The sequence below is a fragment of the Gracilinanus agilis genome, chromosome 3 (genome assembly GCF_016433145.1).
Source record: "Gracilinanus agilis isolate LMUSP501 chromosome 3, AgileGrace, whole genome shotgun sequence".
NCBI lineage: Eukaryota > Metazoa > Chordata > Mammalia > Didelphimorphia > Didelphidae > Gracilinanus > Gracilinanus agilis.
This window is the reverse complement of record NC_058132.1, coordinates 476,649,402-476,662,904: the sequence shown is the minus strand read 5'-3', so window position 1 is coordinate 476,662,904 and position 13,503 is coordinate 476,649,402. Positions and strand designations below refer to the sequence as shown.

Sequence of the window (13,503 nt, the reverse complement as noted above, 5' to 3'; positions counted from 1 at the left end):
TATATATATATATATATATATATCTCATATTCCCTACCCTTGACTCCCACATCTAGCCAACCATGGGCCCACAAAAGCATGACGTATACGAACAATATGTATATACCCACACAGTTCTGGAGAGATACATAGATAAATAAAGATACACACAGCCATTTAGACAGTTGTCCAGATACATACACACACTCCATACTTCTAACTCAAATGTCCAGAAACCCTAAGAGAGAAGCAGAGCAGAGAAGGGAGGTACTGTGTCCCCTGAGCTCTGCCCCAGTAGCCTGCAGGAATGTCCCAGCATGAACTTTGGGGGGAACAGAAAGCCATCTCCACACACTGGCCCCACCCGGCAGTGGAAAGGAGGCAGCTGTTCTCCAGCTGTTGGGGTTTGGGAGGGGCTGTGGTCCAGCTGTTAGAGGCTGGAGGGGAGAGTGAGCTCCAGCTGTTGGGGCTTGGTGGGGGGTGGGTGCATGTTCCAGCTGAAGGGGCAGGAGAAGGAGTTGCTGCAACTCCGAGGAGATGAAGCATGGTGTAAACTTCAGCTGGGCTCTTTGTATGACCAGACTACCATACAATCTTATTCTACCTTCATAGACTCCCAGTGCTTTGCCCCATTTTCCTCTTTTGCCCCTCAAATGCCCCCTAGCCACACTCTACTTCTACATTTATAACCAATGACCCTGACCCCTCCTTCCCCAAGGAGACCAAGACCCTCAAGCATAGACTCTTGGAGAACATTCACATTAAGGATTTGAGAAGATCAGAAGCCCAAAGAACAGAGCCCTTAGACAGATGGGGAGAGAATCAAGAGTGTGTATGTGGGAATTTTCAAACTGAGACGGGAAACAGTGTCCAGGAATGTATCATCAGTGACAAACAGAAAGATCAAGGAAAGTGAAGTCTGAAATGGGGCCACTGGACTTAGTGACATGGCGAGTACTGGAACCTTGGAGAGAGTAGTCTTCTGTTCCCCTGAACATTCCTGGCAACTTCAACTCTCTTAGAGAAGATATGGCTCCCCTTTTCTAAGGCTAATCCATCTTCTTTGGCCTTTGATCCCATTCCCTAAAGTTTCCTAAAGGACTTTAGACTTTCTCTGCCAATCTCTCTCTCTTTCTCTCTCTCTCTCTCTCTCTCTCTCTCTCTCTCTCTCTCTCTCTCTCTCTCTCACACACACACACACACACACACACACATATAGATATGTGTGTGTGTGTGTGTGTTTGTGTGTGTGTGTGTATATATATATATATATACACACACATTCATTCACTTCAGCACTTGAGGAAAGTAAAAAATTATTCATTCCCATTACAAACATGTTAATTCCTGGCTTTCTTCATCCCCCTATATCCATGATGGCAAACCTATGCAACGCATGCCAGAGATGGCACACTTAGACCTCTCTGTGAGCGTGCAGGCCAAGGACCCAATCCCCCAAGGACCCAGTGCACTATCCCTGCAGCACAGAGTTGGCCAGAGTTCCCAACTAGAAAGCAGGAAGAAGGTGATGCTGGGCTGTTCCCCTCCTTCTCTCTCCAAGAGTTAGTAAGCAGGTCTTTCCAAGACAGCTTTGCTAAACAGGATAAGATTGCCCCACCCCATCCAGAATACTTTGGCCTGAGTGAGACAGAAACAACTGATGTCTTTACTATCAGAAGCAACCAGTGACTTTACCATACAAAGAATTTTGGGGATTTGGGGATGTGTCTTTTGAGTTTGTACTTTAAAAATGTTCAAAACTATATTCTAATGATTTAGGAATAAGTTTTATGAAAGTGGAGATTAGGCTAATAGCCTCTATGCTGTTCCACAGCTCCCCTCCCTAGTTTCTTTCACTAGCAAAAGGGCTGCTTTAATTTGCATTATTCTTCCCCTCACCTCTTACTAACCAGTTCAATTTGCATTCTAAGGGGTGCCTGCTTGAGGGAGAACAGGAGGGCTAGAAGCCCCAGAAAACACAATAGTGGCTTGTCAGAGGTAGTAATCAGCTCTGCATCCAGATTAAAATCTGAATTTAACCCTTGACCATTTGCTAAAAAAGGTTTATTTGGAGGATACCCCTTCAGGAAGGCTGGACCTTGATGGAGTGGATTTATCAGGGTGATTTCATTTAACCTGAGGGTTATATTTTCCTAAAATAAGGGTTTTACTGTAAGCTGGGGCTCTTTTGCTTTTTTTTTTCTAGCTGACTTTTTCTTTCTCTCTTTCTCAATAAAGCATTGCATTTGAAATGGCTTCTGGTTCATTGAATAGTGGTTAAAGAGGGTGTACTTTGAAACTTTCAAGTTCCCCTCAATTTCTACTTCACAAAGGATGGAGAGGAGCTAGGTTTGAGAGGATCATAGCTCACATACTTAGAGGAGAGCAGAGAGTGCTTGTACCATTGCTTCTCCCTCTCCCCAAGCCTGACTACGTCACTAACCCCCCTGCCCAGCAGTCCAATGGGAGTGCTTCCTCCCTCCCCTGGGTGGAGTAAGGGGGAGAAGCAGATCACTGGGCACTCAGTAAGAGGAGGGGCACAGAATGTGGTCTGGGGGGCAAGGCATGGGCACAGCACTTGGTCTCAGGAGTGGAGGTGAGGGGGGAATGAGGCCTGGCACTCCATCTCTAAAAGGTTCCCCATCGCTGTCTTATATGGTCTTTTCTGTCAAGCTCTTTCATATCATGATAGAAATTCCATTTATGTGCTAAAATATAGTGTAGTGATAACCACAAAAAGGGGGAAAATAACTATAGCCTTGTCAGTTGTCTTGTTACTTTAGAAAAGTTTGTATTTTTTTCTGGTGAACTACTATTACTACTCAGTGCATAAAGGGTAGTTATTAAGTAACTTTGAATACAGTAAGATGTTCCAAAGACAAATGCAAAAAAAAATCTAGCTTCATACGTTATAAACTTAAAATAAAGTCTTATAATATTTCATCATTAAAAACAAATTTATTTTTTTATTTCTTTTTTAAACCCTTACCTTCCATCTTGGAGTCAATACTGTATATTGGTTCCAAAGCAGAAAAGTGGTAAGGGTAGGCAATGGGGGTCAAGTGACTTGCCCAGGGTCACACAGCTGGGAAGTGTCTTGAGGTCAAATTTGAACCTAGGACCTCCCAACTCTAGGCTTGGCTCTCAATCCACTGAGCTACCCAGCTTCCCCCTCCTGCTACAAATTTATTTTTAAGTGAATGGTAAATTCACAATATTTCAGAAGCTTGATAGCTTCTGATTTTATGCTTTCAGCACCTAGATTTTATTTTATTTATTTATTTTTTAAAGCCCTTACCTTCCATCTCATAATCAGTACTGTGTATTGGTTCTAAGGCAGAAGAGTAGTAAGGGCTAGGGGGCTAGGCAATGGGAGTTAAATGATTGCCCAGGGTCACACAGAAAGGAAGTGTCTGAGGCCAGATTTGAATCCATTAAACCATCTACCTGCCCCATAATACCTAGATTTTTAAAAATTATAGTATGTGAAATATGAATTTTAAAAATGACACTAGGATAGAGAATATGTACTCCAATATTAAGTGACTAAATTCCTGAAAAATGGAGGTCAATCAAAATGATAAATAGTAAAATAAAGAAAGGGTGCATTTATCATTTTGAATAAAGAAAATTACTACTGTCTAGTGATAGATTACATGGCATTTAATCTTGCATTGTGAACTGTCTTCAGAAAGAAGAGGTACAATAATTTCTTCCATTCAAATTGTGTACATGACAGAAGAAAGAGGTAACTTGAAAAAGGGGTATGCTGGTGTTAGTTCAAACCAGATCTCATGAGTGAATCATTAATTTTCAGGGTGAGAATCTATACTTCAGAAATCTGAAAATACTGCATATCAAGACTTGACATTATTGTGGTTTTATTTTGACTACCTTACTTAGGAAAGTGATGGAAAAGCCATCAGTGATGCAGATTAAACTTAAAAGTGTGTCAGAGTACATTTTTGAAGGGTGGAATTCATTGTTAAACATTTACAAGCACAACAAAGGATATAACCTACATAAATAAAAGCTCTTTGTTGGGGGAGTCTCCAGTAGTTTCTGAGAGTATAAAGGGATCCTAAGAAAAAAAAGTTTGAAATGACTGACCTAGAGTGACAAGGTGAGGATGAGCATAGGGGCAAGGCAGTCAGTGACATATATGGAAACGTAGGGGACAGGCTTAAGACTAGATGTGAACAGCATGCAGAATGTGTGCTAAGAGTTAATCATAAATAACCAAATGAAACATGGACTCTAGCATTAACTATAAATTAACTAGTCAACTTCTTCCAAATATAATTAAAAAAGCAAAATATTTTGTTATTTAAAAATAACTTTTCAGGAGATTTATCAAAAGTATATTGATTGCATCTCAGCTTATATAGGACATACCTAGTATAAGAAGTGAGATGATAGCCTGGCTTTAAATTTTATCTTTGATGTTTACTAATTATTTGTGCACAGGTCCTATCTTTCTTTTAGGCTATACATTAGGGTAAGGAATAGATATCTTATCTAAGTTTTCTATTTCTTCTGGCACAATCAATTAATAAACATTTATTGAGCACTTACTATGTGCTAAGCATTATGTACAGCACTGAGGATGCAAAAAGAGGCAAAAAATAGTTGCTATCCTAAAGGAGCTTATAATTTAATGGGGAAGACAACATGCAAACAAATATGTATAAAACAATCTATATTCAGGAAAAAATTAAGTAATTAACAGTGAGAATGCTTTGCACAGAGTAGTTTCTTAATAATTATTGAAATATTCATCTGGAAGAATGAAAGAACAAGAATATCAAGGAAATTAATGAAAAAAATGTGGATGGTGGCCTAGCAGTACCAGATCTCAAATTGCACTATAAAGCAATAATCATTAAAATAATCTGGTACTGACTAAGAAACAGAATGGTGGAACAATGGAATATATTAGGGGTAAATGACCTCAGCAACCTAGTGTTTGATAAACCCAAAGACTCCAGATTTTTGGATAAGAATTCACTATTTGACAAAAACTGCTGGGAAAATGGGAAAACAGTATGGCAGAAACTGTGTATATAGACCAATATCTCATACCCTATACCAAGACAAGGCCAAAATGGGTATATGATTTATACAAAAGGGATGATTTCATATGTAAATTAGGGAAACATACAATAGTTTTTACCTGTCAGAATTAGATAGAGAATATTACAAGTTGCTAAATGAATAATTTTGACTATATTAAATTTAAAAGTTTAAGAATACAAGCCATTCCAGTTTTTGTACAAAGAAAACCAATGTAGTCAAGATTAGAAGAGGAAAAATTTGGGAAAAATTTTAATAATTTCTCTGATAAAGATCCCATTTCTCAAACATATAGAGAACTAAGTCAATTTTTTAAGAATACTAGCCATTCCCCAGGTGATGAGTGGTCAAAGGATATGAATAAGCAGTTTTCAGAGGAAGAAATCAAAACTATTAACAATCACATGAAAAATGTCCTAACTCACTCTTGATTAGAGAAATGCAAATTAGAATGACTCTTAGATACTACCTCACACCCTTCAGACTGGCCAATATGACAGTAAAGGAAAGTGATAAATTTTGGAAGGAGTGGCAAAATTGGGACACTAAAGCATTATTAGGGGAGTTGTGAACTGATCCAACCATTCTGGAGTGTAATTTGGAACTGTTCAAAGGTTTATAAAACAGTGCATACCTTTGATCCAATAATATTGGTCTGTATTCCAAAGAGTCTGTATTCCAAAGATAAAAAAAAGAGTAAAGGACTTCTTTATACAAAAAATATTTATAGCAGCCCTTTTTGTGGCAGCAAAGAATTGGAAACAGAGATATCTATCAATTGGGGAATGGCTGAACAAATTGTGGTATATGATGGAATACTCTTGTGCTGTTAAGAAATGATGAACAGAATGATTTTAGAAAGCACTTGGAAAGACCTACATGAACTGATGCAGAGTGGAACAAGCAGAACCAGGAGAACATTGTACACAGTAACAGCAATATTGTGGAATGATCAACCAGGAAAGACTTAGCCACTCAGTAATACAACTGCCGCCGGACAATTCTGAAGGACTTTTGACAAAGAATTCTATCCACCTCCAGAGAAAGAATTGTTGGAGTTGGAATGCAAATTAAAGTATACTATTATTCGCTTTAGTTTATTTGGGTTTTCATTTTGGGGTTTTGGTTTAATATGATTATTCTCTTCCAAAAACAATATGGTAATGGATTTTGTATGATAATACATAATAATACATATATAATACATATATAACCCAGATTAAATTGCTTACCATCTCCAGGAAGGAGAAGAGAAGGAAGGGAGGGATACAATTTGGATCATATAACCAGAAAATGTATTTGGAAATTATTATTACGTGTAATCAATAAAATGTCTTTACAAAAAATTTTAAACATTTACTCATTATCAGGATGCTCAGTTTTCTTATTTGAAAAAAAAAGGGGTGGTTATATATGATATTAGCATTGCCTACATCACATGGATATTGTGAGAGGCCTTTTGTAAACTAGAAAATATTATATTAATATGAATTTTTATTATTGTTTCTGCTTAGTATCCTGGTACATAGTAGGTGCTTAATTAATGTTTATTGATTGATTGGCTATTGAGTAACTTTGAAAAGATGCAAGAAAGCCATCTGTTTCTGCTGAGGCATGACTCCCTTACTTGTCAAGGAAGTTTTACTCAACTTTTTCTGGATATGGGGGCAGCTTCAGGGCATCTTTTCTTACTTGCCCAAACAATATTAGGTCTTAAAGGCATTAGCCTCACTAAAAGTGTTTATTAAACTCATGTGTACACAGGCCATTTTCTCAAGCACTGTATAAAACAATAGAGATATTCTAAATAGTTCTACTAGTTTTTAAGAGAAGTGACTAAAGCTTTTTATACTCTTGATATCTCTAGGTTTTCTGCTGATTTTATCCTTGAAGATACTAGGGAACTCAAAGTGATGCAAAGTATAACTTCCCATTTGCTTAGCTGGGCAAACTATGTAGACCACCTGCCACCAAGATTCCCCGTGCATTAACTTCTGATTAGCTGCTTGGGAGCAGTTGAAATTGCTGGTGATTAACTACAGAAGTGGGTCTGGCCTGGGATTTGCCTACCTGAGCAATCATCTCTATTCTGAATCTTTCTCCAAAGCAATCAAGACCCAGCTGAGGTCCTTTAACAACATGCTTGTTTAACAATGGATTTCTGCATAGATGACACCAAGCCATTCTTGACATTGGTTTTAAGTTCTGCCATATACTTCCCTAGCAGAAATGTGTTTCTTCCATGACAAAGTTCAATAGTGGCTTAAACTCTCTGGGAATAATGGCAACCTACAGATTCAAAGTTTACCTCCTCTTATTTTCTTGAAGGAGATGGTAATAGAATATTAAAGCTGTTAAGATCAGTGTGACCAATCCCCTTATTTGACACATTATGAGAAAATGGAAGGCCAGAAAGAGAAGTGTCTTGACCAAGGTCAGACAAGAAGTAAATTACAGATCTGGAATTTTTACCTGAGTCAACCTTTGACTCCAAAGACCAAGTATACTTTCCATAATAGCATATTGTCTTCCTCTCAAAACTATTTGTGATCTACTTTATCATGATTCTCTGAGAAAAAACATAATTTGTATGAATGTGATGCAAAATTCTTAAAGGTTCAATCTCTGATTATCTATAAGATATTCTATATATTTTAATACTGATAAATTCCCACTTCATGTTATATAGATGTACTACAACAATTCTGACTATTCAAGTCAAAAATAATTGCAGAGACAAACACAAATCATTCACAAAAATGTAAAACATACTCTGAATTTTTAGCTGGAGGAGCATCTTATAATGGGCATCAATGATCTGTTCAATTCAACTCAACAATTATTATCAGCACTTTTTGAAACTATTTTTCATTATTTTGTATATGTTTTGTACTTACTGGTGTTATATTCCTTATTAGAATATAAGCTTCTTGAGGGGATGGAGTATCTTTTGCCACCTTGTGTACTTTTTGAATGACTGACTGATATAGCATGCTTTGTAGATATTTATTTGCATGTTGTCTCCCAAATGGATTGTAAATTCCTTGAGGGCAACTATCTTTTGCTTTTTTTTATATCTTCAAGATACAGCCCATTGGCTGACACATTGTAAGTACTTAATCAATGTTTACTGATTGATTGTTTAATCACTCTTTGTCTTTGTATGCCCAAGACTTAGCATCATGCCTTGCATATACTGGGTGCTTAAAAATTTTTGTTGAATTGAATGCCCACTATTGTATGATCCTTTTGGTAGTCAATCAATTATTGTAGAGAATACAAGTATAAATAAATTTGAGTCCAACTCCTCAAAATATTTTCACCATAATATATATGTATATATATATAAATAAGAAATAACAGAAAATGACATAATACAGAATTTATTAAGAATGGGATACACAATTTTATGGGAAAATGAAGAAGAAAGATTATTTCCCTCTTGGGAGCTATGGCAACTTTGTCTGGAGTATAAGCTAAATGAAGTTGAAGGAGGGAGTAGTAGGAGATGAGCCTAGAATGGAAAGCTGAAGACAAAGCAAAAATAATATAGACCGCCAGTGTAAGGAGTTTAGAATTTATTCAGTAGTATTGGGGAAACACTGAAACTTTATGAAGGGAGGAGCAAAATGATGGGAGCTGTGCTTTTAGAAGGTTATTATGACATCTTGCTATGTTAGATGATAAATATAAACTCACCGAATTGAATTTTCCTTCTGAAATTGAATGAAAAGATGGAATTGGAGGAAAAATGCACTTAAGTGGGGGCATGAGTAATAGAGTAAATATAATATTTTAGTTGATGTGGGTTTAAGCTAGAATGATGTTAAGAGCATTGAAAAAGACAATGAATTCAAAAGAACTGTGAAGGTAGAATTGGCAGGACTTAATGACATTTGATTTAATAGAGAGGAAGAAGGAAAAGCTCAAAGTAATGCTCAGGATCTTAATTGAGATGATTGGTTAGATAGTGAAGCCTTTATCAGAAAAAGAGATTATAGGATAAAAAGCAGTTTGAGGAAGGTGATTATTTTTGACATCCCAGAAGGACATGAAGGAGGAGATAAGGGTCTAGAGCTCAAGAGAAAAGTGAAAATCAGAAATATGTCCTTTGTATAATAAAGGCTGTGAGGAAAGATAAGATCATTAATAGAAAAATGCCATATTGATAGAATACGAGATAACTACAAACAATAAAAGATAATAGTTTTAGGAGAAAGATGAGTAAACAAGGCCAAGAAAGGGGAAAAAAAGACTAATAGGAGAAGTCAGAGAAGAATCATGATAATGTAGAACCAAGAAAGCCAAAGAATTAGTTTTGAAGAAAGAGAAAGTAGTTAATAATCTGAAAGCATAATTCAATTTAATTTTAAAAAGAATGTATTACATACATATCATTTATCAAGATAGGGACATAGCTAGAAAGTGGGCTTCAAAGCCTTAGGCTTCATCTTCCCTCCATGCTGTGCTTCTAACGCTCAGGTCATTGACACCATGACTGGGGAGAAGGTAGGAAATGGCACAGTGTATATAGAGAGCTCGTTGCCTGGAGTCAGGAAGGCTCATCTTCCTGAGTTCAAATATGGTCTCAGGCACTTATTGGCTGTGTGACCCTGAGCAATTGACTTAACCCTGTTTGACTTAATCTCTTCATTTCTAAAATGAGCTGAAGAAGAGAAGGCCAGACCACTCCAATATTTGTGCCAAGTAAACCCCAAATGGAGTCACAAAGAGTCAGATAGGACTGAAATGACTGAACAAAAATCATGACTCAACTGCCCTCTCAACCTGGATCTTCCCTTAATCATGTTGGGGCTTCTCACTCTGTCATCCTTCTAGCATTCCAGCTCAATTGGTAAATTCCTTTTAGGGCCTCCATTTGAGGAATTGACCCAAACAGATCATATTCCATTCCCTTCCTGACTGTGATTCTGACTGTCTTTTCGGCCATGGCTTCAAACCAGGAATTTTTTATCCCCCTGCATTTCTTTATGTGTTATTTTTTCTCAGTAGAATGTCAGCTCATTGAGAGCAGGGTCTATCTTGTAACTTCAGAGCTTAGCCCAGTGTCAGATACATAGTAAGTGTTAATAAACACTTGTTATTTATTTACTTATCTACTAGGATCCTTCAAATATTGCTTCTGATTCATAGTAGCTATGTGACAATGGGCAAGCCATCTGACCTCTCTTGGCAACAAGAAATCACTGCAAAAATAGAGTTTATTTTTCATTTGCTTGTTTTTAATGTTTTATTATTTATTTATTTTTAAGATTTGAGATTTTTTTGAGTTCTAAATTCCCTTCTTCCCTCCTGCATTTCCCCTACCCAGTAAGAAACTAAGCAATATGATATCCATTGTACATGTTGAAATCATGCAAATCATTTCTATGTTATTCATATCACCACAAAAACAATAAAATAAAGTGAGAAAATTATATTTCAACTTGAACTCAAAGTTCACCAGTTACCCCTGGAGGTAGATTTTTCATCATGACTTCTTTGGAATTGTCTTGGATCACTGTAATGATCAGAATGACCAAGTCTTTCACAGTTGGTCATCATTATAATATTGCTATACTTGTGTACTATGATCTTCTGGTTCTTCTCATTTCACTTTGTATAAATTCATATCAGTCTTGCCATGTTTTTTTTTTTTCTGAAACCATCCCCCTTGTCATTTCTTTTAGCATAATAGTACTCCATCACAATCATAAGCCATAACTTGTTTGGTCATTCCCCAATTGAGAGGTAGCTCTTCAATTTCTAATTCTTTGTCACCATAAAAAATTGCTATGAAGATTTTTGTAATGTATAGGTCCTTTTCCCTTTTTCTTTGATCTGTAGACCTAGTGGTATTGCTAAGTCAAAGAGTATACACAATTTTTATAGTTTGGATATAGTTTCAAATTGTTCTCCAGAATAGTTGGATTAGTTCTTAACTCTATCAACAGTTTATTAGTGTAACTATTTTCCCTCATTTCTTCCAACATTTTTCATTTATTATAGATGTGAGGTGTTACAACAGCTATTTTAATTATCTTTTCTTTAATCAATAGTGATTTAGAACATTTTTTAAATATGTGACTACACATAGCTTAGATTTCTCCATCTGGAAATCTCTTGTTCATATCCTTTGACCATTTATCTAATGGGGAATGGTTTTTATTTTTGTAAATTTGACTCAATTCTATATTCAGTATATATTTTAGACATGAGGTCTTTATCAGAAAAAAACTTGCTGTTAAATTTTTTGACATCCTTTGTTTATGGTGCCATTATCGTTGTTTAATCATTTCTAGCTATGCCTGACTCTTAATGACCCAATCTGGTATTTTTTGGCTAAGACAATGGAGTGGTTTGTCATTTCCTTCTTTAGCTCATTTTATAGATGAGGAAACTGAGGCAAAACATCGGACACTTCCAGCTGTGTGACCTTGGGCAAGTCACTTGACCCCTATCGCCCACCCTTACCACTCCTGGGCTAAGGACGGTCCCTAGCCAGGATGAAAAAGGAGGAGGGTTGGGTGTGGGGCTAGCAACCCCACCCTGTAAAAACTACATCTGCTAAAGAAACTGCAACCTAAAGTAGGGGCAGCTGGGCTAGCTCAGTGGATTGAGAGCCAGGCCTAGAGACGAAAGGTCCTAGGTTCAAATCCAGGCTCCGACACTTCCCAGCTGGGTGACCCTGAGCGACCCATTGCCTACTGGTTGTGGCCCTATGCTCCTAGAATGGTGTCCCAGGATAAAAAAAAAACTGAATCACACAACTGGTATATATTTAGAATCCAGATTTGAACTCAGGAAGATGAGACTTCCCAACTCTAACCTTGGCACCCTATCCACTGTGCCATCTAGCTTCCCCTTGTCTGTCGTATCTTTTAGCAAAACATATTTTCCCTGATTCTCTCTTTTAATTAGGTTTACCTCAGCTTTTGCTTTGTCTGAGATCATGATTGATACCCCTGCATTTTTTACTTCAGCTGAAGCATAATAGATTCTACTTCTAGGACCTTATTTTAACTCTGTGTTTGTGTGTGTGTGTGTGTGTGTGTGTGTGTGTGTGTGTCTTTCATTTCAAGTATGTCTTTTATAAACACACTTTTTAGGTGAGATAATTTTCCTCATTTTTCCTCCCCTTTCTTCCCTTCTCCCAATGTATTCTTCTTCCTCACCCCTAAAGGTAGATTTCTTCATGTGAAATTTTTTAATGAAAATATTATTTTGGTTCCTTCCTATCCCTTTGCACTGTACTATTCTCTGAATATACAAAAGGGGAGGGTCCCTGCTTTCAAGAAGTTTAAATTTAGGGATCAAATGATTACAAGGCCTATGAAAATACTACTGGATTTGGGAATTTGGAGATCACTAATGACCTACATTAAGACTTCAACTACAAAAATAAGAAAAGAATTACTAAAATTCAAGTTGAAATTAAATAGCATTAATATGTAGCAGAATGAAGTACTCATACATGTTTTTGATGATACTAATTAAACATTAACCAGTACTTTCTTTCCTTTACCCACCAATAAAATGCAGGATGCTTAAAGTATACATGACTTCCTTTGAAATTTTCATCATTTCTAAAATGTTCAATAACTATTGAATGACGATTATCATTAGTTAACTACTTATACTTGATACCACTATTAAATTAGAAGAGTAAATAATACCTGCTATGTAAATCATCCATGTTTAGTTCTCCTACATAATGGGTGCTCGATGACACTGTTATGATCCTTGCATGGTGGCGTGGAGAGCCTGTCTTCTTGAGTATATCCAAGAGGAGATTTGTCAATAAGAAGTGTCCCAAGTAGTTCACACCAAATTGTTCTTCAAATCCATCTACAGTCTTTCTCTGAGGGACCATCATAACCCCAGCTAGGAAGCAAAATGCATAGAGGAATTAGGTTCAATAAGTCACCTAATAATCACAAGAAAGCAATCCTGGGGCAGCTAGGTAGCTCAGTGGACTGAGAGCCACACCTAGAGACAAAGGTCCTGGGTTCAAATGTGACCTCAGATACTTCCTGTGTGACCTTAGACAAGTCACTTAACCTCCATTGCCTCACCTCCCCTACCCAAAAAAATAAGAAAGCAATCATAGGTGTGTCACACAATAGAACATGCATAGAGATAGAAGCTGGCAGTCTGTCATCCCTGTCCCAGCTCATCCCCTAGCTATGGGACCCTGGGCAATGGATGTCACCTTTTCAGGCCTCAGTTTCCTCATCTAAAAAAGTAAGTGTTAAACTAGGTGATTAGAAGGGCCCTTCTGGCTAAAAAAATCATGATTCTCAAATTCTCTTAAAAAACAAAAACAATTTGAGTCTGGAAAAATCACAGTGATCCTGAGTTACAAAAGCTTTGGCCAAATGATTTCCCAGAATATAATATGTGAGTTCCTTCTAATACCTATAAATTCATGCTGCTCTCTAGCCAAAATTA

General features: G+C 36.9%; 1 protein-coding gene across 1 annotated transcript in view; it reads right to left on the bottom strand.

Moving 5' to 3' along the window:
- Positions 1 to 13,503, bottom strand: part of DHRSX (dehydrogenase/reductase X-linked) — a 374,374-nt gene that overhangs the window by 144,666 nt on the left and 216,205 nt on the right. Inside the window, exon 5 of the mRNA XM_044669282.1 lies at positions 12,729 to 12,936. Coding sequence (XP_044525217.1) covers positions 12,729 to 12,936 — 208 coding nt within the window. The remainder of the gene's footprint in view (positions 1 to 12,728; positions 12,937 to 13,503) is intronic.